Below are 27,395 nucleotides of genomic sequence, written 5' to 3'. Positions count from 1 at the left end.
AAGGACCCTCTGCACCATTCTGAGGAACTTGCCCTTAGCCTTTACAGGGCAGTAGCACAGTTTGGTCCCATCTCAGGGATATTATAAAATGGTCCCATGATGCAGCAAACTGTGCAATGCAGACTGGTCCAAAGGCATGAATCACGTCCAACAAACGTTCAGGATTCTTATTAAGCAGGCCCAACAGGCAGGTAGATAGCAAAATGAAACACATGTGGCTGCCCCTTCCCACCCCATCTCTGTTGTACAGGCACCGACTCCCCATCACCGGAGTCGGTGCCTGTACAAGGAGCCGCAGATTAACTTCTGAAGAGCCGCATGTGGCTGCGGAGCCCCAGGTTGGCCACCCCTGCCCCAGAGCGTCTAACTGCCAACAAATCACTGTTATGAGGCACTGCTTCCCCTGTCCCCTGTTGTCACCAGAACCAATTACCACCTCATACCATATACCATACACAGCCCACTTATTACACTGCTTCTGCTATTCTGCTACGCTGTCAATGGTATATAAACATGAGCTTTCACTTGCAAACCGGGTGAGTCTTTATGCCAGATTGTGAGGCAGAAACCAAATCACTACTGCAGAGAGACAATCCTTCTGCCTTTGCTAGCTCTGAATTACAGACAAAGTAAGGGTCTGCTTCAAATGCACTCAGAGCGTAATGGAAGTCTCTCTTCTTTGAACAATGCCATAGTCTCATGAACAAAATGAACGATGTGTCCACAGCTTCACTAAGGAGAGTGAGGAGGTAATGAAACTCTGTTCTTTGGAAGCGGAAACAAGCTGGTGCTATTGGCAGCCCAGTGGGTGACAGCTTGGTGCAGGGGGCTAACCTGTGGGGGTTCCCTCTAACCCAGTCACTTTTATTCATGGCTTTCCAAGGAAGCTGCTGTGACCTTTCTCAAGTCCCAAAAGGTTAATGTTAAAGGACAAGATGACAACGCAGATTCCCTTCTTAATTAACATTTTTATTAACGAACCTATTTCAAATAATAGTTAAATTCTCTAAATTTATATCATTCTATTAACCATAATCTAATCTCATTAACCTTGAAATCCCCAGTCTTAACTACCCAATTCTATACACCATGGCACTATCAACTAAACTAATTAAATGACCTTCAAACTGGTTCCCCTTTGGTTATTGTCATTATTTATCCTTGCTCATTGTTCTTCCTTGGGGCCCTCACCAAACCTTCCCTATGAACTCAGTTCCTGCACATACTCATTCCAGAGAAACCCCTCTTATCAAAATCCATTGGTACCGTCTCTCAGGTCTAACTGGATACTATGCTCCACTGCCAGCAATGGCAGCAGGCTTGTTCTCTTGCTTTCATTCTAAATACCGGATGCTTCTTGGCTTCCAGCATCTTCATTTATTTTTCTGTCACTAAAGTCAACATTATCTGAGAAGTTCTCAGAGTAGTGCACAGGGATCTAAACTCCCCATATGACAGCACGGTGCAGAGATACTGTAACACAAACCTCATGTGTTTGTCTTAATCCCAACCCCTCCCCACAGTTTGAGGGGGTGGCCTGCCTCTGTGGTTTCATGGGACACACCCAAAAGGCAGGATAAATGACTCCTCCCTAGTCTGAGCCAACCGAGATCTAAAATCCTTGCTCTAGTTGTGTTTCCAGAAATGTTTCCTGGCCAAAGCAAGAGCGTCTTGCTGTCTGGTTTGATGGTGTTTATGGCGCCATGGAGGTGAAGTGCTGTCTGCCTATCTAGATATCTATCTGAGGTACTTATGTGGCCTCCATCATTGCAACATTTGAGCACCTCATGATCTTTAATGGATTTCTCCTCACAACACCCCTCTGAGGCAGGGCAGTTATTCCCATTGTCCAGAGGGGAAACTGAGGCATGGGGATTTGCCAGTGTCACACAGGAAGTTTGGAGTGGAGCAGAAACTTTAATCTAGGTCTCCCAAGTCCTAGACAAGTGTCCTAAACATTGGACCATCCTTCCTCTCTGAGCTCGTTGGGAATGGGGATGGCTATTCACTCTACAGGCTCTAGGGCAGGTTATGACTTGCCCACCCTCCCACTGGATGATCATTTCTGTAATAAGCTGCCATCTTTTACAGTACCGGAAAATGGGGGTGACAAAGTGAGACATTATCTGGCTCACATCTAAATGCATTTCACTTAGGTTAGGGTGATGAACAAAATATTTAAGTCTGCAGATACTTAATGACTTGGCCTCTGCTATCTGGACATAAGCACAGGAGTGGATTTTACTTCCACGTACTAGGTTGTATTAGACTTTACTAGATACACACAGGTGCACTGCACACATCTGAAGGCACAATGAGAAGAAGCAGACAATAGGAAAGCAGCCATGTAGGTCTAGAAAGACTTGGATCAGCTGGGGAGAGGAGCATTTTTCAGCTAATAGAGGTGAAGCTGATAATCCTCATTTTTCAGCATTTAATGCTTCCACACCCAATCATGTTTACAGCTGTTGAGCCAACACAGCTCCCTCCTGGAGAAATGAGTAGGAGCAACAAAGTGGGTGAGAGCCTGGGGCAGGCGGGTGAGTGGGGAGAGGGAGGAGGTGACATGGGGATGCATGTACACATTTGAAATATAAGCTTGTGTTCCTTTTTGCTTTATTTCTTCAAGAGTATTTTATGTTTGAATAATAGCCATTGTGGGGCAAAAATCCATTAGGAAACAGCAAGTCCAAGTCACCTACTGAGATAGTATAACATTATAATACCCTGTAACAGCACCACTTCAAAACAGAGATAGGGCTGAAATGTTTCACAAGCTTGGCTACAAATGCAGCGAAGTTTATATATTGGCTAAATAAATAAAAGCTCTTGGAAGGCTACTGTCTGGTATATTTAGGCCCACACTTTGGGTTCTGTAAAGACAGATTTTTTTTTTTAAATTCTAAGTAAAAGAGTTGAGTTGGAATGTAAACAGCCTCCCACAGTGTTTGCAACCCAAATATTCAAATATTATACTAATGCACGAAAGCGTGAAACCGACTAAACTCAAGTCCCATCTATGTTACAAAAAATTACCGTGTTGTACGACCTGGTATGCTATTACGTGGTAGCACCCAACAAAGTTAAAACCACGTTTCAGTCTTGATTCAGGGACGTGGCTCAGCCTAGTCTACAGAGTTTTAGCCACATCAGGTGCTACCATCATAAGTAGGTCCCACCATCAGGCAGCTCTTTTGTGCTCTAGGCTGGACCAAAGTGAAACTGACCAGCCTCTCTCCATTGTCTGAGCTGAAGCAAAACCCAGCATCAGTGGAAGTAAATTTGATTTTGAAAGTTTTATGCAGTAGTAATCTAAGGAGTTAACAGCACAGGTAAGACAACATGTTTCATGAAATGATTAACCTGACATCATCTCTTTAAAATAAATAAATGCCTTCCTAAAACTTGATTAAGATATTCTGCTTTCTGAGGAGCCCTTGTGATCACTGGCCTCCTTCATAACACCACACAGCCTCTCCTCATTCAGTAAGGTATGTTGGCACAACAAGCCCTCTCTATCACCTCACCTGCACACCTTCTCCTGTGAGGGCTGAACAAGACTGGATCTGCCAGATTCTATCACGGATCGTGTGTAGGTTCAGTCCCTCAGCAATCTCCGAAGCAGGGGCAGCCGTAAGTAAATCTTGCTTGTTAGCAAATATGAGCACAGGGACTCCGCTGAGCTTTTCTTCATCCAAGAGCTCGGCCAGCTCCTATATCATTTAAAAAGGGGGTTATGGGGGGGAGAGAAGCCTTTAACCACCAGAGGATGATCATGTCTCTAATTAGAGTTATATTTAGGGCAAATGTTGGAAGTGAGTGTTCCAGTGAAACCTGGATCCTATTACAAAAAAGCAAGAGAGTGTACAATCATCTGTGCTCAGAGTTCAGAAGCAAGTTCTTTCAATTACAGGTTATGTGAGTCTTTAGCTTAGTTTGAAATTAACAGTTGTTTTAAAGGCTACAACTCTGCTTTTTGCCAATCCCTGCTCTCTGGAAACCAACACAAAATACATCGAGTTATTGCCCTGACTCATCCTTGAAATCAGGTGGTTCTATCTCTAATATATTTGAACCTCTGCAATGATGCTAGTAACAAGCTTCGATTTTTGATCCAAGTTTTATGAACTGTAACTCGTAAAAGAGAATCTTGTTTCAGAAACAAAAATCTCCCTCCCACAAGGAAGCTGTGCTACCTACTGAAGGAATGCTGAAAGCCAGGCTGAACGATAGGTTTTACTGGCCAGACTTTAGTTTCACTTGCATGACATGTTGCAGGGTATTTTGTAAAACATGTGCTTGTTGGGGAGTGGATGGCTCAAGAACCGCTACAGACTGTCCTTGTTTTGGGGGAGGAGGGAGAAGAGATCTTGTACTGCTGTGCAAGAATGAGTTGCATCATGGATCAGATTCTAGGCCAAAAAAGCAATTTACTTGCATTCTGAAAACCAGGATAAAACAGAATTGAGTTACAAAACTTTTTAAATGTTTCTGATCAGACCCAAGAAACGTTCAAGTCAATATTTACAAATTTAAGTGGAAATCATAAGAACATGATTCCTTATGATCTTGTTTTGGCAAGATTCAGAAGGACCTGAAAAGGTTTAGGCTTTAAACATTTGGTTCCATTTTTTTCTGGTAGAGGTGAACCAAGGGTAGCCCCTTCATCAAATTAATAGACAACTAATAATTTATGCTGATGCTGAAAGGAAAGCCCCACTTGAAATGCAAATTTCCACACACAAACAACAAGTATATTCCTAACTTCTGTATGGAAAGGGCATTAATGAACCTTACTTCAGAGAGAGTTGAACATAAGTTACTTACCTGACCAGTTTCTTCAAACCTCTTTCTATCTGCGCTGTCAATGACATAGATCTACAAAGGAAACAGGCGAAGGAGTTACTTTATTTGGAATACATTGAAGGATGTAGTAGCCTGTATAAAACTGAATTGAATCCAGTTCCCAATAGCAATCCTTATCATTTACACAGGCACAAACATTTATGTAAAGTGCTGTACAAACAGTAACTACCCCACCCCACACCCCAGAAGGTAGGCAACTATCCCTATTTTACAGATGGGGAGAAAAGGGTCGTGGACTGGTCAAGGTCAGAGAGGGGGTTGCTGGCAGGGCTGGGATCAGAACAAAGGAGTCTCCTGCCTCCCAGCTCTGTGCTCAGTACAGTAAATCAGGCTGCCTCCCAGTGGTAATGTGTCCACATAAACCACTACTGACTGTGTTGACAGCGAAGAAATGGACTGAATTGGTCATGGAGATTGAATTTCCTTCCAGGGCAGGGCTAAGACCATTGGACAGGGGGCAGCGTGAGAGGAGCTTGCACTTCTACTGATTATGCTCTGCCTGTTTGTTTTATGGAGATGTGGGTCAGTTCGGCATCTTTCACCAGCACTGAATTAGTTAGTTTCCTTCCTTGGCAGACTAAGAACTTGTTTTTGAACACTCTGGGGGTAAATGCAAGTGGCATAACCTGTGGAAGAGGTTTTAGCTCCACACAGTCTTTCAGGCTCCTTGAAGTTCTTGCTAGATATGCATTTAGTAAAGCCAGCTGCTCCCATCCCTCTGAACTATGCCCCTGTTCATCGCTAATGTGGTTGAAACAGTTCAGTTGTTTAAAACAATAGACAGGCCTAAATCAATGTGGAGCCTTAGTGTTTGCATATCATGTAACACAGGAAGGATTACACTGACCAAAATCAACCTTCCCCAAACAGTAACTTGCTAAGGACAATTGAAAAGAAACTCCACAATGGTTCAGGTACTGGTAGATGTGTGTATGTGTGACATGAGAGTCGGGGTCCCCAGCTGACTGAGGGGCCTGGCAACGAAACATGGGGCCTTTCATTTCCAGGTCATTGATATGAATCCATCCCTGACCAGGAGTGACTGCAAGTTGCGGACTGCTGTTCAGTGGAATGAGTGTCAGTCTGGTTCTTAGGGGATCGGTGTCCATAATTCCCCCCATCACACCACAAATGGCCCCCTTGCTTGCAGTGTCAGACAGAGACTCCATGCTTCCAGGACAATGTGGACTGAATATCAGGGGAAAAAAATTCCTAACAGCAAAATTGATTAAACTGTAGAACAGTCTCCAAACATAAGAACATAAGAGCAGCCATACTAGGTCAGACCAAAGGTCCATCTAGCCCAGCATCCTGTCTTCTGGACGTGGCCAATGACAGGTGCCCCAGAGGGAATGAACAGAACAGGGAATCATCAAGTGGTCCATCCCCTGTTGCCCATTCCCAGCTTCTGGCAAACAGAGGCTAGGGACACCACCCCTGCCCATCCTAGCTAATAGCCATTGATGGACCTATCCTCCATGAACTTATACAGTTCTTTTCTGAACCCTGTTATAGTCTTGACCTTCACAACCGCCTCTGGTAAAGAGTTCCACAGGTTGATGATGTGTTGTGTGAAGAAATACTTCCTTTTGTTGGTTTTAAACCTGCCGCCTATTAATTTCATTGGGTGACCCCTAGTTCTTGTGTTACAAAAAGGAGTAAATAACACTTCCTTGTTCACATTCTCCACACCAGTCATGATTTTATAGACCTCTATCATATCTTCTCTAAATCGTCTCTTTTCCAAGCTGAACAGTCCCAGTCTTATTAATCTCTCCTCATATGAAAGGTGTTCCAAACCCCTAATCATTTTTGTTTCCCTTTTCTGTACCTTTTCCAATTCCAATATATCTTTTTTGAGATGGGGCGACCACATCTGCAAGCAGTATTCAAGATGTAGGCGTATCAGGGATTTCTATAGGGGCAATATGATATTTTCTGTCTTATTATCTATTCCTTTCTTAATGATTCCCAACATTCTGTTTGTTCTTTTTGACTGGGAAAGGCTGGAGTTAGTAGGAACTTAATATGCTGTGAGGAAAACTCGTATGCTTGCCAGGGGAAGAGGTAACTGGTGACCTCATGCATTTTTTCCTCTACTTACTGTGGTTTCATGATCCTTACAAATCAGAGCTGATGCACACTGGTGGAGGACAGCATATGCATAGGAAGTTTACAATGCCGCTGCCCATACTATACTGGTCCATGCTCAGTAGACGAGCTGAGGGATCTGGTGTCATTTCAACATCTTTCCTAAGCACTAAATGAAACATTATAAACTATAGTAAATAGCTATTTAAAATGTCATTAAGTGCTTTCCTCAGTGAGGATGCCATATCTTATCTACTGTTGGAAAACTTGTTAAAATTACAAAGAAGGAATATCAACAGCTGCCTCCTTTAGGGTGAAATGCTATCTGTTTAGCTACTGCGCACAGGAACACTACATAACTGTTTAGGACAGGAAGTGAGGACCACCATATCCAGCCAAAAGTGAGGTAGTTATGGGAGAGAACATAATTCTTCAAACTGAAATTTGGTTAGGGCACTGGGGCTGACACCTCTGCTCTTGAAGAAAGTGTCATGGGATGTGTAGTGAGGATGACTGGTCAGCTACTGAGCCTTACATCTCACCTGAAAGATGACCTCTCCAGTACCAGAGTCCCCAGCTCACACTGCTGGGGCATTAGTTCAGCGCTCACAAGGAGTGCCCCCTAACACTCACCAATCCTTTCTCTAGCAGCCACTGGCTTTTCTTTGGGGGGTCTCCTATCAGCGCTTAACTTGCAAGATCTAACTAGATTACAGTTTGCGGTGACAGGGCTGCAGGCAATCCTCCAGTGCACAGCACAACGCCAACCAGCGCAGTACATGTAAAGTGCCTACTTCCAAAGCAGAAAGCCACATGCAAAATCGCTGCAGGTGTGTGTCTGAATATGCAATCATCCAAACAGACCGCACCTTATTTGACTGGGTTAAGCTTCCAAATATCACAGGTGTGTAGAGCTGGAGTATCTCCCATTCACACACACCTGCACTGATTTGAATGTGCAATCACTTCATGGTTTTCAAACATTTTTGGAGGGTCCTCTCCCTTTGTGCAATGCAAATCTGAATGGAGCTGAGGAAGGAGTCTTGCGATTGCACCTTATCTTGGCCCCAGAGTTCCTGCATTGCAAAGCCCATCTGAACTGGTTACTGCAGGGGTAGCATGGGCTCGGTGGCACAACTCGAGTTTAAATTATCTTTGTAAATGCTGTACCAGCACGAACAGAGTGTGAGAAAAACATTCACCTGCATTTCATGTGCTTTCTAAAAAAACAATAGGCCAATATCAAGTCTGGTGGAAGCGCGTCGCAATTTCCATGCAAACGGTGGTGGAAATGGGTCAGGAAGTGACTGCTACCAGCCGTTGTGCAACGCCTACCTTCCCGTCCACCAGTGCTGAAACCGGTCCTTTTCCTCACTGCCCATTTCCTTACTCCTTCTACAAAACAGGGTTTTCCTGTTGTATTGAGTAGGCTGGGGGAGAGAGGAGGGGTACTTTCCCCTCCTCCGGGCTTAGAATTACCCTTTATTTTCCCACCTCCCCTCCCTTGCAGTAAATGTAATGGGAATGTGGCGGTTTAATTGCTGCTACAAGCTTGGCAAGGAAGAACTGGGAGTCACATGGCCTGCAATATACCCATGGAGACGCATCTTCATATATCTTCAATATACCCATGGAGACAGATCTTCACCATGCACGGACTTCAAGTGTCTGCTGTAGCAGTCAAAGGCTCCCTGGCTGCTGCTTTGCAGTGCTGACTTCTGCCTACTTGTATAGTGCTTGCCCACCATACACAGCACCATAGATAATCCCTGACGGAGCAGTCGTGATTATTTTATGGCCGCCCTGTGTTTTGTGCCTTGATAGCCTACACAGGAGCTCGCTGACTAAGCTGGCTCTGCTGTATTTGAAAGCCCGTAATGGAGAAGGGACCTCCCCCTCTTCAGCCTTGTTAAGCCTTGGTCGCTCTCTCACAGCTCCCATAGAATCATAGAATATCAGGGTTGGAAGGGACCCCAGAAGGTCATCTAGTCCAACCCCCTGCTCGAAGCAGGACCAATTCCCAGTTAAATCATCCCAGCCAGGGCTTTGTCAAGCCTGACCTTAAAAACCTCTAAGGAAGGAGATTCTACCACCTCCCTAGGTAACACATTCCAGTGTTTCACCACCCTCTTAGTGAAAAAGTTTTTCCTAATATCCAATCTAAACCTCCCCCACTGCAACTTGAGACCATTACTCCTCGTTCTGTCATCTGCTACCATTGAGAACAGTCTAGAGCCATCCTCTTTGGAACCCCCTTTCAGGTAGTTGAAAGCAGCTATCAAATCCCCCCTCATTCTTCTCTTCTGCAGGCTAAACAATCCCAGCTCCCTCAGCCTCTCCTCATAAGTCATGTGCTCCAGTCCCCTAATCATTTTTCTTACCCTCCGCTGGACTCTTTCCAATTTTTCCACATCCTTCTTGTAGTGTGGGGCCCAAAACTGGACACAGTACTCCAGATGAGGCCTCACCAATGTTGAATAGAGGGGAACGATCACGTCCCTCGATCTGCTCGCTATGCCCCTACTTATACATCCGAAAATGCCATTGGCCTTCTTGGCAACAAGGGCACACTGCTGACTCATATCCAGCTTCTCGTCCACTGTCACCCTAGGTCCTTTTCCGCAGAACTGCTGCCTAGCCATTCGGTCCCTAGTCTGTAGCTGTGCATTGGGTTCTTCCGTCCTAAGTGCAGGACCCTGCACTTATCCTTATTGAACCTCATCAGATTTCTTTTGGCCCAATCCTCCAATTTGTCTAGGTCCTTCTGTATCCTATCCCTCCCCTCCAGCGTATCTACCACTCCTCCCAGTTTAGTATCATCCGCAAATTTGCTGAGAGAGCAATCCACACCATCCTCCAGATCATTTATGAAGATATTGAACAAAATCGGCCCCAGGACCGACCCTTGGGGCACTCCACTTGATACCGGCTGCCAACTAGACATGGAGCCATTGATCACTACCCATTGAGCCCGACAATCTAGCCAGCTTTCTACCCACCTTATAGTGCATTCATCCAGCCCATACTTCCTTAACTTGCTGACAAGAATACTGTGGGAGACCGTGTCAAAAGCTTTGCTAAAGTCAAGAAACAATACATCCACTGCTTTCCCTTCATCCACAGAACCAGTAATCTCATCATAAAAGGCGATTAGATTAGTCAGGCATGACCTTCCCTTGGTGAATCCATGCTGGCTGTTCCTGATCACTGTCCTCTCATGCAAGTGCTTCAGGATTGATTCTTTGAGGACCTGCTCCATGATTTTTCCAGGGACTGAGGTGAGGCTGACTGGCCTGTAGTTCCCAGGATCCTCCTTCTTCCCTTTTTTAAAGATTGGCACTACATTAGCCTTTTTCCAGTCATCCGGGACTTCCCCGGTTCGCCACGAGTTTTCAAAGATAATGGCCAATGGCTCTGCAATCACAGCCGCCAATTCCTTCAGCACTCTCGGATGCAACTCGTCCGGCCCCATGGACTTGTGCACGTCCAGCTTTTCTAAATAGTCCCTAACCACCTCTATCTCCACAGAGGGCTGGCCATCTCTTCCCCATTTTGTGATGCCCAGCACAGCAGTCTGGGAGCTGACCTTGTTAGTGAAAACAGAGGCAAAAAAAGCATTGAGTACATTAGCTTTTTCCACATCCTCTGTCACTAGGTTGCCTCCCTCATTCAGTAAGGGGCCCACACTTTCCTTGGCTTTCTTCTTGTTGCCAACATACCTGAAGAAACCCTTCTTGTTACTCTTGACATCTCTGGCTAGCTGCAGCTCCAGGTGCGATTTGGCCCTCCTGATATCATTCCTACATGCCCGAGCAATATTTTTATACTCTTCCCTGGTCATATGTCCAACCTTCCACTTCTTGTAAGCTTCTTTTTTATGTTTAAGATCCGCTAGGATTTCACCATTAAGCCAAGCTGGTCGCCTGCCATATTTACTATTCTTTCGACTCATCGGGATGGTTTGTCCCTGTAACCTCAACAGGGATTCCTTGAAATACAGCCAGCTCTCCTGGACTCCTTTCCCCTTCAAGTTAGTCCCCCAGGGGATCCTGGCCATCCGTTCCCTGAGGGAGTCGAAGTCTGCTTTCCTGAAGTCCAGGGTCCGTATCCTGCTGCTTACCTTTCTTCCCTGCGTCAGGATCCTGAACTCAACCAACTCATGGTCACTGCCTCCCAGATTCCCATCCACTTTTGCTTCCCCCACTAATTCTACCCGGCCTTGTAAGGTCTCACCCTTGTGCTAGATGTCTTTTTATGTTCACCTTGGCCCCCTCTCTGTAGGCCCATACTCTACCCCTGTTACAGTGATGCTGAGTAGCCCAGCTATTTGGTATTTGTTGTGTATTTTATTGTGCAGCGCCTTGGTGAAAGGCAGCATGTTTAGTGATTAGAGCATGGCACACTGCAGGAGATTAAGAGCCAGTTCTTGGCTCTGATATTGACTTTTAATTATTATTTTGTACTGAGGTAGCACCACTCCTAAGAGCCGCAGTCATTGACCAAGACCTCACTGTGCTAGCTGCTGTGTGAACATATAAGAAGATCGATTGTAAACTCTTTGGGACTAAGTAATGTAAGACTTTCTACGTGTTCACAGTCAGGTCACAGTCCACCTGTGCCTCAGTTTCCCCCATCTGTAAAACAATGTGATAGCAACAACTTACTGTTCAGATGAGCTTAGCTGGTTGGGAGTGTGGGTTAGAGCTTGGGCCCTGCTTTAACTCAGGCTGGAACTCACCCACTTTGCAAATGAGGATGCAGGCTAAGTCACTCAAGTGCTGACAGCTCTCCAGTGCCTTTCCACAAATCCCCAGGCCAGAGGACAGACAAGTTCTCTCGCAATTGATGCAACCAATTGGGAAAGAATCCTAGGGCGTCTCAACACAAAACCATGGGACTCACTCCCAGGCACACACAGATGAATGCAGAAACAATGAGGACGCAGTAACGCAGTTCGAGCTCTGCAGTGCGGATGCTCACACCCAGGCAAGGCTAACCCAGGTGCTCATACCTGGGTGCCAATCACCTGGAAAACTGTGTGGTGTAGATATAGCCTCAGCGATCTAAGCATTGGGTTTGGATTTCCTAAACTTAGTGGCAACACAGGTTCTGTTGTTGGCTGAGACAATTCAGCTTTTAAATCTTCCATGGGGGTTAACTTGAGTGACATACAGCTGGGCCGTGTCTGTCAGATGTACCTCAAGATCAAAGGCCCTTGCTGATCTGTACAGATTCTTCAGAATGTAGCTCACGAAAGTTTATGCTCTAATAAATTGGTTCATCTCTAAGGTGCCACAAGTCCTCCTGTTTTTTTTACAGAATCTGTAGAACTTTTGGTAAGAGTGGGGGATTTGCCCAATATCCCTGGCCAATATTCCTCCTCTTCCCCCACTGTGCAGGCTTGTGGGTGCCAGCTGGCTGCCACCCTGCCCTTAGAAGTGGCTGCATTTTGTATGTATTCTGTACAGTGCTCTAAGACACAATGTGTTGCATCCTGTAACTGTAAAGGCCCTACATTATAAATTAAGCATTTAGTTAAGGTTTTCACGTTCAGAGTTTTACAAACATTAACCTTCAAATAGGTATGGAAGGATAGTCTTGTAATTAAAGATAGCATTATCTTTCTGCCTCTCTTCCACAGACTTTCCTGGCTGGCCTCGGGCAAGTCATTTAACTGTTTTGTGCCTCAGTTTCCCCATCTGTAAAAGGAGGATAATACTGAACCTACCTCACTATTTGTAGCTTAATTCATTAGTACCCGTAAAATGCCTTAAGATTCTCCAATGTACACTGCTACAGATGTGCAAAGTATCATGTTAACATTATGCCATTAATACCAGAGAGACTTGTAATTGAGCATGTATAGGAGTGATCAGCACAATGTGCTGGAAAAGTCAAAAATAAATGTGAAATGTTTCTGCCAATTCCCCCATTTTTCACCATGTGTCCAGTCTTGCCAATGGGTTCGGAATGATTAATGTTATGCCAACAATGGTGTTACTCAGAATTAGGGTGTTTAGCACTGCCTGTCTTTCTGCCTGGAAAGCCACTGCATTAACAAGCACTCAGCTGTGGCCAATACTTACAAGAACATCAGTGTTTTCAAAGTAGTTCCTCCAGTACGGCCTGATCTTCCTCTGTCCACCAATGTCCCACACGTTCAGCTTAAAACCTTGAGACTGTACACTTTTAATGTTAAAGCCCTGTAATGAGCATAAGTAAAACCACACACTGAATCTCAGGATCATATTCATGAGAGCGTATCATTAGCAGCTTATATATCACATTGCTGAAAAGCATGGCAAGATAGGGCCGTGTTGCTGTTCAGATGGATCAGCTGCGGGAGAGGTGAAGAGGAAAGAGAACAGCAGCCTTATGCATGTCAGCTTGCATATGTTCCTGGATCAAGGGCTGACACTGTCATGGCTACAGAGACATATGTTGCTGTTAATGTCTTTGGAGTGCTCAGAAGGGTGGATACAACAAGAGGTGAGAGAGAGATGCCGATAAGGGAAAAAACAGAGGGCACTGTCAGAAGCAGGCTTAAGCCTGTGAAAACTGAGTACACAGTACAGTCTAACCCAAAGCCAGAGGACTAAGCTTCATTCGACACAACACTAGTGCTCAGCTTAAAAGAACAGCTGCATATCTGAAGGGTCTGTTTCATCAACTAAAGCTCCAACTGAAAGGGTGTTCAACTGGAAAAACAGGATGTGCTGTGGCCTGGCAACGTGCTGCCACATGACCCAGGGGATCAGAGCTTGGAATCTGAGCGTGGGCTTTTGCTCTGGGATGTCGGGGGCTGGGAATGCTGCGAGGCAGGGCACTCTGCTTCTAGGGGAGCTGGGGAGAAGAGCACCTTGCGTAGCTCTCTAGCAGCCTCCTCTGGTCAAGTCAGGAGTGGTGCTGATGGCATTTTGGACTGGAGGGACACAATTGCCCCAATGGGGAGCCTTGAAGCGGGGGAGTAAAAACCAACAGCTAGGGATGACATGATCTGTGGGATTCTGGGAATGCCCAGGGGGAAAGCGGCAAGGAGCATAGAGAGAAACGTACAAGTTGTTCTTTGTTTGTTAAAACAAATCTGATTTCTGTTACACCCGGGTAAATCCCAAGTAATTCCACTGCACTCTATGGAGCTAGTCCAGATACACACCAACATGCCTGAGGTCAGAATCTGGCTCAAAGGGTGCAAAACTTATGCTCTCCAGCTATACACGCATTTGGGGCTGGCTCCCTTTCTGCAGTTGAAAACACACCAATATAATGATAATATCCATAGAATCATAGAATATCAGGGTTGGAAGGGACCTCAGGAGGGACTAATCCCCAACTAAATCATCCCAGCCAGGGCTTTGTCAAGCCTTACCTTAAAAATATCTAAGGAAGGAGATTCCACCACCTCCCTAGGTGTTTCACCACCCTCCTACTGAAAAAGTTTTTCCTAATATCCAACCTAAACCTCCCCCACTGTTCTAATTTAGTTTTGTGTGCAGTCTTTAGCATTTCATAGGCATAGCTTGTACCTGAAATATGGTTAACATGGCATGTGGGATGGAAACAGAACACACAGCAGCCTGCAGGCCCAGGAAGAGCCTTTCTTACCTGTGTCGGTGTGATGTGGCTAATGTCTTCAGATGCCAGCTGTTTCAGGAGCGTGGTCTTGCCTGCATTATCCAGTCCCAGGAGGAGGATTCTCACCTCCTGGTCTGGTGCACTCTTCAGTTTGCGCAGAATTGACAGTAAACCCTGCAGCAGCCAGGAAATCCGAGATGTTATTTCCCATGCTGAAACTTTTTCCCCTTCCACAGCCTTGCCCTCCTCCCTCTGCTTCATGGTACATGGCAGCAGATCCCACCACCAGCGCAAACAGGATCTGAGGACTTGCCCCACCCTTTCATTCTTCCATTTCTCCACTTCTGTTCTCTCAGTGCCTCACTCCCACATGCAGCATCACCTTGGGTCTAGAAGCACACAACTGCCACTAATATCACTCAGCATGCCAGCTGATGGGGGCCATTCAAAGGGCTGTGTTGTCCAACTCAACTCCTGTAGCCTATTCAGTATTCACTGTGCCAGAGAGCATATCCCAAGGATGAGGTACATTAATGAGCTGCAGTCAAGCCACCAGGTGATCTGTATTATTTTTACCACCAACAAAACCCCATTAATCTAAATCTCCCTCTTTCTAGGTTACTATGTGCTCTGTCATGACTCCCTTACCCAGTAACACCCCTGATTATCCAAAACCCCATTTACTAGTCCTCTAAAACATGCAGGGCAAATGAAATGTTCAGGTTTCTGAGGATGTAGCAGCTAACAAAAGTATCTCAGATCACTGTGCCTCATGGCTAAGAAAACTTCAAACATTAGCCAGGCTCAGCCCCTCGAGCTGACAGTATCATTCGGGATTAGGAAACGGAATCGGCACGTCGGTTTATTTACAGTGCAAACCACTAGAAAATAACAGAGCTCGTGGGATCCAAGTTACCCAGGAAAGAATTTTCCGTAGTATCTGGCTGGTGAATCTTGCCCATATGCTCAGAGTTTAGCTGATCGCCATATTTGGGGTCAGGAAGGAATTTTCCTCCAGGGCAGATTGAAGAGGCCCTGGAGGTTTTTCGCCTTCCTTTGTAGCATGGGGCCCAGGTCACTTGCTGGAGGATTCTCTGCTCCTTGAAGTCTTTAAACCAAGATTTGAGAACTTCAATAGTTAAGACATAGGTGAGAGGTTTTTCGCAGGAGTGGGTGGGTGAAATTCTGTGGTCTGCGTTGTGCTGGAGGTCAGACTAGATGATCATAATGGTCCCTTCTGACCTTAGTATCTATGAATCTATGAACACAACATAAACCTTTGCTGGTGCCAATGATCAGACACCTGCACTGCTATGAAATAACGGTCAGCAGAAGAGCATTCTAGGTGCTGGCATATAACTGAGGACCACCACTTACCCTGCTTTGATTCAGAACCCTTCTGACAAGCACAGACACACAATAGAGAGGCAGTGCAGCAAGTAGATGGGGCAACAAATGGTGAGTCAAGAGCTCTGCCACTGATTTGCTAGGTGACCTCAGGCAAGTCACTTAATCACTCAGTGCCTCTCTGTCCCCTCCCAAACCCTTTCTTCGTCTTGCCTGTTTAGAATGTAAGCTCTTCCAGGCAGGGACTAGCTCTTACCATGTGTTTGTATGGCACCTATCACAACAGAGCCCCAGTGGGAATCTTGCTATCACACCTAATTAGAATCATCCTCCTCTCTGGAATGTGTCTGTGAAGGAAAATCCTCTTCATCCGTTTTGGGTCATCTCGTTTTCAGTCCAGTCTCTTACTGGTCAGGTGTTCCCATAAAAAAAACTACCATAAGAGGCATTGATTGGCAGCCATGTGTGCTCTGTGCTGAGACCAATAGGACCTGGAGCCAGGAACTCACACTTCAAATCCCAGCTCAGACCCAGAGGCCCTCCAGGCACATCACTGAACCTTAGTTTTGGAAATGGGGGTAATGATATTTTCCGATCTCATGATGATGGTATGAGGATGAATTAGTTATAGGTTGTAAAGTGCTCTGTAGATGGGAAGAGTTCCAAGTTCTAAATATTTTTGTTGAGGCCATGGAGACTGCTCCTGAAGATGGCTCCCTCTAGATCAGGGTTGAGACACATTGGCTAAGGGCAATGGGAAACTTGTCCTGGTATTGTCTCTGCACTACCATCCTATGCTGTGGATACAAGACTTCAGGATCCAGTGAAATCAGCTATCACCACTTTTCTTTAGAAAGCAGGCTTTTAATGTAGCATCCTATTCCAGTGCAGGTGTATTGGCTCCTAGCTGCCTCAGCTTCCACCTCTTTTAAAACACCACCTCTGAGCACTTACAATACTCTGCTCTGCACAAGGATGGTATTAATAAGCTCCAAAGGAAGATCTCACTACACAGATCATCCCAGCTAAGCTTCTGATAACACTGGAAAACCAAAGTTATATATGACCCCACCTCTGACCACCTGTACTATCGGCATTAATTGAATATCAATCAACTAAACTATCTGACACAACTAATAAATGAACATACACCATCCCTTGTACAGGGGAAGTTTTTGTGGAGTTATTTAAAAGAATGTTTTTGTAGGATGCAAGTAGAAAGTTAACAAATGTCAGTCCCAACTTGATGCTTTTAAGAAGTGATAGCATAATGCAAAGGTTAAGCCATCTAGCTCTCAAGTCTGGAAATGCAATAGTAAGATTGAAATCTCACCCTTAATGCTACCTTTTTGTGCCTTAATACTGTCCGTGCCTATCATACGTTGTCAGTTAATAAAACTGGAAAATGTATACTATCTAAGGTACTATATGTTGTTAAATATATATATGATGGTAGCACCCAGATAGGACTGCTTTGTATTAGGTGCTGCCTAATACATAAAGGTAGACACACTCTGACCCCAAAGAATTTACAATCTAAGATGAGTAATGGCAAAGGATGGGGTAGGAGGTCAATCAAGTACATAGGCTTTCAGAATTATTCATCAACATGCTGACAACTTAAAAAATACAAGTTTAACCACACAACTAGTAACAAAGGCTAAGGCGCAAAATGAGCTACACCTAGCAAGGGATATAAAAGGCAATAAGAATATGTTCTTTAAATACATTAGGAGCAAAATAACGATGGAGGAAAGCGTAGGTCCTCTACTTAGCAGAGAGGGAGAGCTAATAACTGACGACATCAAAAAGACTATGGTGTTTAATGTCTGTTTTGCTTCAGTCTTTACTGAAAAGGTTAGTGGTGACCAGATACTCAACACAATTAATATTAAGAACAAGGGGAAGGAATGGACGCCAAAATAGGGAAAGAACAGGTTAAAGAATATTTAGATAATTTAGATGTATTCAAGTTAGCAGGGCCTCATGAAATTCAACCTAGGACACTTAAGGAATTAGCTGAAACAATCTTGGAACCGTTAGAAATTATCTTCAAGAACTCACACAGGACGGGTGAGGTCCCAAAGGACTGAAGAGGGGCAAACACAGGACTTCTCTTTAAAAAGGGCAGGTGATGAGGTTTACAAACCGCACACTGGAGAGCAAGGGTTGGCCTTGCAGGAGACATGCCAACTCCTGCCTGACCACTTAGCAGCACTGAGGGTGGTGGTGGTGGTGCATCTTTTATCGGGGAACAAAGAGGGCAGGGAATTATAGATCAGTCAGACTAACTTCAATATCTGGAAAGATACTGGAACAAATTATTAAACAATTAAATTGAAAGCATCTAGAAGATAATAGGGTTATAAGGCATAGCCAGCATGGATTTGTCATGAACAAATCAACCTGATTTCCTTCTGTGACAGAGTTACTGGCCTACCAACAAATACAAAATGGTAGGGTGACATCACTGTGTGTGTTGGCCTGACAGCGGGACCTATGAGATGTACACCTAACCTGAGTATTACATGGAGCAGACTGGGGGACTGACAACCGTCTTTATTGATCAAAGTTTTCCCTTTTTATTCAGCCAAAAATGTGTAAAAACTAGTCAGTTAAGTATCTAAATGTTGCCTGGCTGGAAGACCCATCAACTGCTGAACAATTCTCAACACAGCTAACTCTTCCAACAATTAGTGATGACTTATCTGCTGAAAGGTTGTCCCTGCATGATACAATCTATAATGCTGTTGTGAGCTGCGATAGATATACAAAATGCTATCATGCAGACTGGTTCGATGATGATCCTGAAATATTGAATCTTCTCGATGCCAAGTGGCAAGTGCATGACATGCTCTTAGCTGACCCGTCCACTGAAGGCAAGATAAGAAGTTATGGGTTTAATCTGCAGCAAGGGACACTTAGGTTGGATATTAGGAAAAACTTTCTAACTATAAAGGCAGTTAAGCTTTGGAATAGGCTTCCAAGGGATGTTGTGGAATCCCCATCATTGGAGGTTTCTAGGAACAGGTCAGACAAACACCTGTCAGGGATGGTTTATAACCTATCCTGAAAAATGATCCCTCACTCTCACAGACCTTGGGAGACAGACCAGTCTTCGCTTACAGACAGCCCCCCAACCTGAAGCAAATACTCACCAGCAACCACACACCACACAACAAAAACACTAATCCAGGAACCTATCCTTGCAACAAAGCCCGATGCCAACTCTGTCCATATATTTATTCAAGTGACACATAATCACATTAGCCACAACATCAGGGGCTCGTTCACCTGCACATCTACCAATGTGATATATGCCATCATGTGCCAGCAATGCCCCTCTGCCATGTACACTGAATAAATGGACACAAATCCGGCATCAGGAATCATAACATTCAAAAACTGGTAGGAGAACACTTCAACCTCTCTGGCCACTCAAGAACAGATTTAAGGGTGGCAATTTTGCAACAGAAAAGTTTCAAAAACAGACTCCAAAGAGAAACTGCTGAGCTTGAATTAATATGCAAACTAGATCCCATTAACCTGGGTTTGAATAGGGACGGGGAGTGGCTGGGTCATTACACATATTGAATCTATTATCCTAAGTTAAGTATCCTCACACCTTCTTGTCAACTGTCTAAATGGGCCATCTTGATGATCACTACAAAAGTTTTTATCGCCTGCTGATAATAGCTCATCTTAACTAAATAGCCTCTTACAGTTTGTATGGCATCTTCACCTTCTCTGTGTGTATATATCTTCTTACTATCTATTCCATTCTATGCATCCGATGAAGTGGGCTGTAGCCCACAAAAGCTTCTGCTCTAATAAATTTGTTAATCTCTAAGGTGTCACAAGTCCTCCTGTTCTTTTTCAGAGTAGCAGTTGTGTTAGTCTGTATCCGCAAAAAGAAAAGGAGTACTTGCGGCACCTTAGAGACTAACCAATTTATTTGAACATAAGCTTTCGTGTGCTGCAGCTCACTTCATCCGATGCATAAAATGGAACATATAGTAAGAAGATATATATATACATACAGAGAAGTTGTTAGTCTCGAAGGTGCCACAAGTACTCCTTTTCTTTTTGCTTGCTAAGAGTAAAGCAATAAATTCCCAGAGCAGATCAAGATTGGGAATCTTTTTAACTTTAAATGCAACTACAAGAAACCAAATGCAAAAGAATAAGCTACAAAGCATCACTTATCTACCACTAAATACTTCTCAGGGGAGGAATGAAAAACAAATGTTAATAGATCCTCTCCTATTGCTGAATGATGAACTTCCAAACTAACACAACAGCCTACAAGAAATAAGATCAGCGTCGTTCCATATTCTATTCAAGTGACACTTCTTGTTGTGTGGCTGATCGCAGGATTATCTAGGTTAGCCAAGAGAGAAGGGGTTATTTATAGAAATAAAAGTATTCTCTGAGGTATAAAGTAAGCTGATTTAGAAGGCTAGAAGAAAAGCAAACCAATATATAGATGTAGACTCTGCTTAGCAGCTCTGTTTGTATACAGATTATAGAGCTCATGTGTGCAGTTAAAATGCAGTCCAATTTAAATCAAGACACAAACTCTAGTTTGGGCTAGCAGTCATTCAAAAATGTTACTGTTCTAAAGTTACATCTATGTATTCTGATTCTAGTAAATAGATATTTAATATCCGGGAGAAGCATCACTCAGTAAAATCTGTGGGAATGTTTAAAAATTCAGCCTTATAAATACCTAAATACTAGGGCTGTCAATTAATCGCAGTTACCTCATGCAATTAACTCAAAAAAATTAATAGCAATTAAAAAAATTGAGATTAATCGCAGTTTTAATTGCACTGTTAAACAATAGAATACCAACTGAAATTTACTAAATATTTTTGATGTTTATCTACATTTTCATATATATTGTATTCTGTATTGTAATTGAAATCAAAGTATATTATTTTTATTACAAATATTTGCACTGTAAACAAAAGAAATAGCATTTTTCAGTTCACCTCATACAAGTACTGTAGTACAATCTCTTTGTTGTGAAAGTGCAATTTACAAATATTGATTTTTGTTGTTGTTACATAACTGCACTCAAAAACAAAACTATGTAAAACTTCAGAGCCTACAAATCCACTCAGCCCTACTTCTTGTTCAGCCAATTGCTAAGACAAACAAATTAGTTTACATTTACAGGAGATAATGCTACCCTCTTCTTATTTACAATATCACTAGAAAGTGAGAACAGGCATTTGCACAGCACTTTTGTAGCCGGCACAGCAAGGTACTTACGTGCCAGATATGCTAAACATTAGTATGCCCCTTCATGCTTCGGCCACCATTCCAGACGACATGCTTCCATGCTGATGATGCACGTTAAAAAAACAATGCGTTAATTAAATTTGTGACTGAACTCCTAGGGAGAGAACTGTATGTCCCCTGCTCTGTTTTAACCACATTCTGCGATATATTTTATGTTATAGCAGTCTCGGATGATGACCCAGCACATGTTGTTCGTTTTCACTTTCACTGCAGATTTCACAAAACGCAAAGAAAGTATCAATGTGAGATTTCTAAAGATAGCCACAGCACTTGACCCAACGTTTAAGAATCTGTACTACCTTCCAAAATCTGAGAGGGACAAGGTGTGGAGCATGCTTTCAGAAGTCTTAAAAGAGCAACACTCCAATGCAGAATCTACAGAACCCAAACCACCAAAAAAGGAAATCAACCTTCTGCTGGTGGCATCTGACTCAGATGATGAAAATGAACATGCGTCGGTCCACACTGCTCTGGACTGTTATCGAGAAGAACCTGTCATCAGCATGGACACATGTCCCTTGGAATGGTGGCAGAAGCATGAAGGGACATATGAATCTTTAGCGCATCAGGCACATAAATATCTTGCGACGCTGGCTACAACAGTGCCATGAGAATGCCTGTTTTCGCTGTCAGGTGACACTGTAAACAAGAAATGGGCAGCATTATCTCCTGCAAATGTAAACAAACTTGTTTGTCTGAGCGATTGGCTGAACAAGAAGTAGGACTGAGAGGACTTGCAGGCGCTAAAATTTTACATTGTTTTATTTTTGAATGCAGTTTTTTGGTACATAATTCTACATTTGTAAGTTCAACTTTCATGATAAAGAGATTGCATTATAGTATTTGTATTAGGTGAATTTAAAAATACTGCTTCTTTTCTTTTCTTACAGTGAAAATACTTGTAATCAAAAATAAATATAAAGTGAGCACTGTACACTTTGTATCTGTGTTGTAATTGAAATTGATATATTTGAAAATGTAGAAAACATCCAAAAATATTTAAAGAAATGGTATTCTATTATTAACAGTGCGATTAATCATGATAAAATTTTTTGTTTCCGCGATTAATCAATCACTTGAGAGCCCTACTAAATACATAAGCTAAAAAGGTGTTAAGTGCTCCTTGATGGTTTAGCAGACTAGAAAAAGTAAGAATTAATTTACTTGCTGCATAACTCCAGCATGTGGCACGTGCAACCTGTACTACGCACATGCTGATGGACAGGTTTTTACTTGCAAACAAAATATTTGAATTAACTTTTGAATGGGAAAACCATAAACGTGGGCAGTAAACAGCAGTGTTATGGAGACTGCTGTGGTGATATGGATGTTCCAGCAGGCAAGGCAAGGATACTAAAAAAAGCAATCTGTTGGTTGGATTAGTGGCAGGGCAGCTGTGTACTGGCAGTTTAAGGGATGAGATGGGTGATGTGGTGGGTTCCCAGGTTCAGTAGCAGAACAAGTCTTCAGCTGAGGCTTAAGCACATTGTCCAGCTGAAGAGCTGCACTGGCAACTTGTCAGGAGCATGAGGGCTACATGTAATCTGCATAAAACTGAACAGATTGCAGCATTTTTAATATGGAGGGGGAAAACTGTGGAGGCCACTGTGTGACAGGGTGTATAGTCTTGCCAGGCTACACCTTTTAGATGAGGATAGCCATACTGGGCAACTCCAGAAGTGGTGGCATGTATGAAGCAAATAATCTGTTTTAGTCTTTGACTGAGTTGAACGAGAGACCAAAGTATCCTTCCTTTGTACAGAGAGGCACAGGACCTCCTCCAACAAGAGACTGACACCTGAGAGCACCACTAAGATACCTACATTTTCTGGAAGGTGGGTGGAGATACTAAAAAAGCAAAACACAAAACCACTGGATAATTACCAAGAAATTATATAAAATTTAATACTGGGTTCTACACTGTTGGGTGGCAAATACAGAGATATACAGCATTCAAAAAGGAAATTGGATATGAAAGAAAATTATCGTCTCATTAGCATCCTTCTGAGAATACAAATATGTGGTTTTATGAAAATATATAATTTCTAGGTTGAAAACACTCACTGAACTATTCAAAGTTTTTTTGTTATAGCTACGTGCGCTAAACTTTTCTTAATACATGTATATAAAAATACAATGACATTTACAGTCCTAAGGTTTGGCAGGTTTATTCAGCTTTAAATCCAAGCTATGTGGATTTCTAGAACTAGTTGGTGCATGCAACCACATCCTGTGCCATAGAAGCTCTTGAGAGGAAGAGTCACATTTATAGGCCAAATTAGAAGTTGATTTAGGGGGAACTGAGCATTGAAATTATCTGTTTCAGAGTAACAGCCGTGTTAGTCTGTATTCGCAAAAAGAAAAGGAGTACTTGTGGCACCTTAGAGACTAACCAATTTATTTGAGCATGAGCTTTCGTGAGCTACAGCTCACTTCATCGGATGCATATCGTGGAAACTGCAGAAGACATTATATACACACAGAGACTATGAAACAATGCCTCCTCCCACCCCACTGTCCTGCTGGTAATAATAAGATAAGCTATTATCTTATTAAGTACTCCTTTTTAAGTACTTATTAAGTACTGCTTTTCTTTTTGCGAAATTATCTGTGTAAATATCATATCAGAGTTGACAATATAAAGGATGTAATGGAGAGAACTATTTCACTTTATGCTATGGTCTAGAAATAAGGTGATGTAGGGCCTGTCAGTAACTGCGGGGTGGAGTTGTATCCCGATTAGGGAGAAGAAGCAAATATTTTCTGTTTTGTTGTATTAGCCACAAAGCTCAGATGATTAGAATATCAGTGCCCTCAGTGACCAGCAAATGTTTCCTTAGTAAGCGTGGCATTTAACAAAAGATCAAATAAAATTCTACTGAACTACAATGCTGCTATAAAGATCATTCTCCTAGCCCACTGCTTGACCATGTCACCCCACCCTTTGCCTCCCCCTTCTCTATCACATCAAACATAAGCTACTTGTCTTCACTTTTAAGGCCCTTCATGGCCTAACCCCATCCTACCTATCCTCTCTTATTCTCTATCAAGATGCTGACTCCTGCCTCTGATTGGACCATGGTGCAAGCCTCCATTACCCATTTGTTAAATCTGAAACAAGTGCCTTTCTGCTTTCTCTCATACTGCTAGTCAGGCTTAGGAAGAGTTCCTGGTAAACATCTGCAGAGCTACCTCATTATCCTCCTTCAAAACCCTCCTTTTCCATTATGCCTACAAAAAAACTGCCTATCACACTGACTAATATTGTCTCATTGTTTCCTTGTACTCTCCCACTGGTCTGTCTGTATGCGCCTGTTATCTCTTGTTTTACACTTAGATTGTAAGCTCCTGGGGAAGGAACTCTCTTTTTGTTCTGTGTTTGTACAGTGCCTAGCACAGTGGGGTTCTGGTCCAAGACTGGGGTTCCTACACACTACAGTAAAGAGTAATAACAACAACTCTAAAAGCATTCCGTAAGACAGAGGATGCCTATTTGAGGAAGATTAGTGAAGGTTTCACTGTATTTATATAGGATTTGGTAGAGTGGGATCAAACAAACAGTCTATCGAGTCTAATATGCCTTCAGCAGTGGCTAGTAGCTGATGTTTCATTCCTAGTCCATTGTGCAATTCTGTACACAGTGTGTGAGGGTGGGGAATCCTTCCTTACTGCAGCTAATTAGCTGATGCCCTGAAGCATGATGTTTGATTAACTTTCTCTTAGCCTGCCTAACTAGAGATGCTACATAAAAGCCTTTTTCAAAACAACCAAAGAGCCTTAATCTATTTAGCACAGCTTATTCAATACTTCTAACACAGTCAAAACGAAATCAATTACTTGCTGCGCAAATTCCAGACTATGGTGTCATTCAATTCATACATTTTTTTCTGCATTAAAGTTTACCTTTTGCTGGAGTCAAATCACCTAGAAAGTTTTCCCTGCTCAAACCCACTGAGACAGTTTTCTATCAAAAGAGGTCATACAAAGTTTTCTATTTTGGGCCACTGGGAGATATCTGAATGGGTCCTTCTGTGCATGCCTTTGCATAATTGAAATCAAACTCTTTTGCTTCCTTTAAATTTGTTAGCAATATGTCACATGCAGATTTCCTTAGGAAAAGGGTTTCAGAGTAGCAGCCGTGTTAGTCTGTATTCGCAAAAAGAAAAGGAGGACTAGTAGCACCTTAGAGACTAACCACACAAAATTTCTATCTATGGGTGTCAATGATGACAATGCCTGCATGCTTTTCTTCCTTCTGTTGGTTTTGGTATTTGAAACTTGTGTCTAGCTTTTGGAACACGTTTGTACATATTTCAGTATACCTGTCTTTGATAACTACCTGCTGTATATGAGTCAATGTTAAGACGTACTCTTTTAAAAAAACCCTATGATGTAATGTAATTTTACTGTGCAGATAAAAGCACCAACAAACTATTAGACCATATGCAAACATTTCTAAAAGGAGTCACTTTCCAAGTCTTATCTCAGAAAGTTCTCAATTTCTGGAACAAATTCTAGGTATCAAGGATACTACTGACAATAAATGGATTGTGGTTTTGTTTGAAAGAATAGATCACAATCAGCCTTAAGTGCCTGACTCCACTTTTAACTATGCAGAAACTACCCTGTCTCCATATAATAATTTTGAGCAAGTCACCTAACCTCTCCATGAGTCAGTTTCCCAATCTGCAAAATGGGATAATACTTGAACATCATGATAGAGCATGAATAAATGACCTTGAATAAAAGGCCCTGTAAGTACAAAGTTATTATACTCTTTGCCTGATGTCTGTTAATAAAGTGCCGTAAACATGTAAATATAGTTATTTACAGTAGCAAGTAAGCCACAGGTGCCATTTAACACAATATTTTCCAAACTTTCAAAAGATGAGCCCTCTTTTAGGACAACAAAACTGACTGGGCTCTCACTGCAGTCCCACCATGTGAAGTTTAACAATCTACCCATCTCTCAATGTATACATCTGCTGTGCCCTCACTTCCTTTCCCCAGCTGGTACTTCATGCCCTCTGCCCCACACTTTTGGGAATTGCTGGAATAGATCTGCATAATATTAAACTTCTACTCATTTCTAAGATGCTTTGATGTGCATTGAAATAATTTAAATGTCAACATTGTTAACTCATTATTGGCATCAGAGTAAGCAACCACTGAAAACAATGGGGCAATTCACTCCTGAGGGCTGTTGTTCTAGGCTCTCTGCAAATTCTGGTCTCTGAAGTGGTTTCACTCCCTTCACATTTTCAAGGTTTTCTTCACAGCCATAACAGCTAGAGACTTAGTGTTTGTTGTTTTGTTTCTTTTAATGAAAGCTGAGATTCTGGAGAACAATTTATGTCAGGGTCTTTAGCTGGGGTGCTCCCGCATCTCTCCCCACTCCAGCTAGTCTCTGATGAACCCCCAGGGGCCATACCACACACTCTGGGAAACACTGATTTTATATATGGGAAATACATTTGTGTATCTTTCTGTTTAATGCTAAGTAAAACATGCACTGGAAACTACCTACTTCCCTCCTGTCCACCCCATCTCACACACACAATAAATGCTCAGAAACCATTCAGCAAATCCCAGACTGTATCAGTTTGAGACCTTCACAAAGCAAAAGTGCAACTTTATCTGTCAGCAGCCGCTGCCCAAGTGTAGTTGGTGGAGTGCTCCATTCCATTATGTAACTGCCCTCATCTTTAAAGCAGATGTATTTTCTGTGATGACCACTGTGTCTAGTATGTAATGACCCACCATCAACTGAACAAAAAGGGAACAGGGGCCCTGGCCTTTGTCTCCACACCTTTTATGATGGAGCAGTGTGGAATGCTGCAGGCTGGGATGGGTGGGGAATGTAGCTTGCAGAACCATCACAGTGAAAAGAAAAGGAGTACTTGTGGCACCTTAGAGACTAACCAATTTATTTGAGCATGAGCTTTCGTGAGCTACAGCTCACTTCATCAGATGTTTACCGTGGAAACTGCAGCAGACTTTATATACACACAGAAATCATGAAACAATACCTCCTCCCACCCCACTGTTGCTATGCTCCTAGTATGCTGTCCGTGTAGCAACTCAATTAGGGAAAATGTGGTTGCCTTGAACCAGTGTGTGCAAACCAGGCCATGTCTATGGATTTGAGGACTGAATGCAGTCCTTATACCTGGGGCTATTGGAGGCTGTTCACCTCTTTCACCCATCCT

At 43.0% G+C, this 27,395-nt stretch overlaps 1 protein-coding gene across 2 annotated transcripts in view; it reads right to left on the bottom strand.

Annotated features, from left to right (window-relative positions):
- Window positions 1-27,395, bottom strand: part of ARL3 (ARF like GTPase 3) — a 38,895-nt gene that overhangs the window by 9,906 nt on the left and 1,594 nt on the right. Inside the window, exons 2-5 of one of the 2 annotated variants that reach the window (XM_078853881.1) lie at window positions 14,563-14,706; window positions 13,044-13,160; window positions 4,828-4,878; window positions 3,536-3,713 (exon numbers count right to left, since the gene is read on the bottom strand). In XM_078853881.1, coding sequence (XP_078710007.1) covers window positions 3,536-3,713; window positions 4,828-4,878; window positions 13,044-13,160; window positions 14,563-14,706 — 490 coding nt within the window. Of the gene's footprint in view, window positions 1-3,527; window positions 3,714-4,827; window positions 4,879-13,043; window positions 13,161-14,562; window positions 14,707-27,395 lie in introns of both variants that reach the window. The other variant, XM_073354499.2, reaches the window with a different exon arrangement.

Source organism: Lepidochelys kempii, chromosome 7 (assembly GCF_965140285.1).
Source record: "Lepidochelys kempii isolate rLepKem1 chromosome 7, rLepKem1.hap1, whole genome shotgun sequence".
In the NCBI taxonomy this organism is placed as follows: Eukaryota; Metazoa; Chordata; order Testudines; family Cheloniidae; genus Lepidochelys; species Lepidochelys kempii.
Note: the sequence above shows the minus strand (reverse complement) of the source record. Positions and strands in the feature narration are given on the sequence as shown.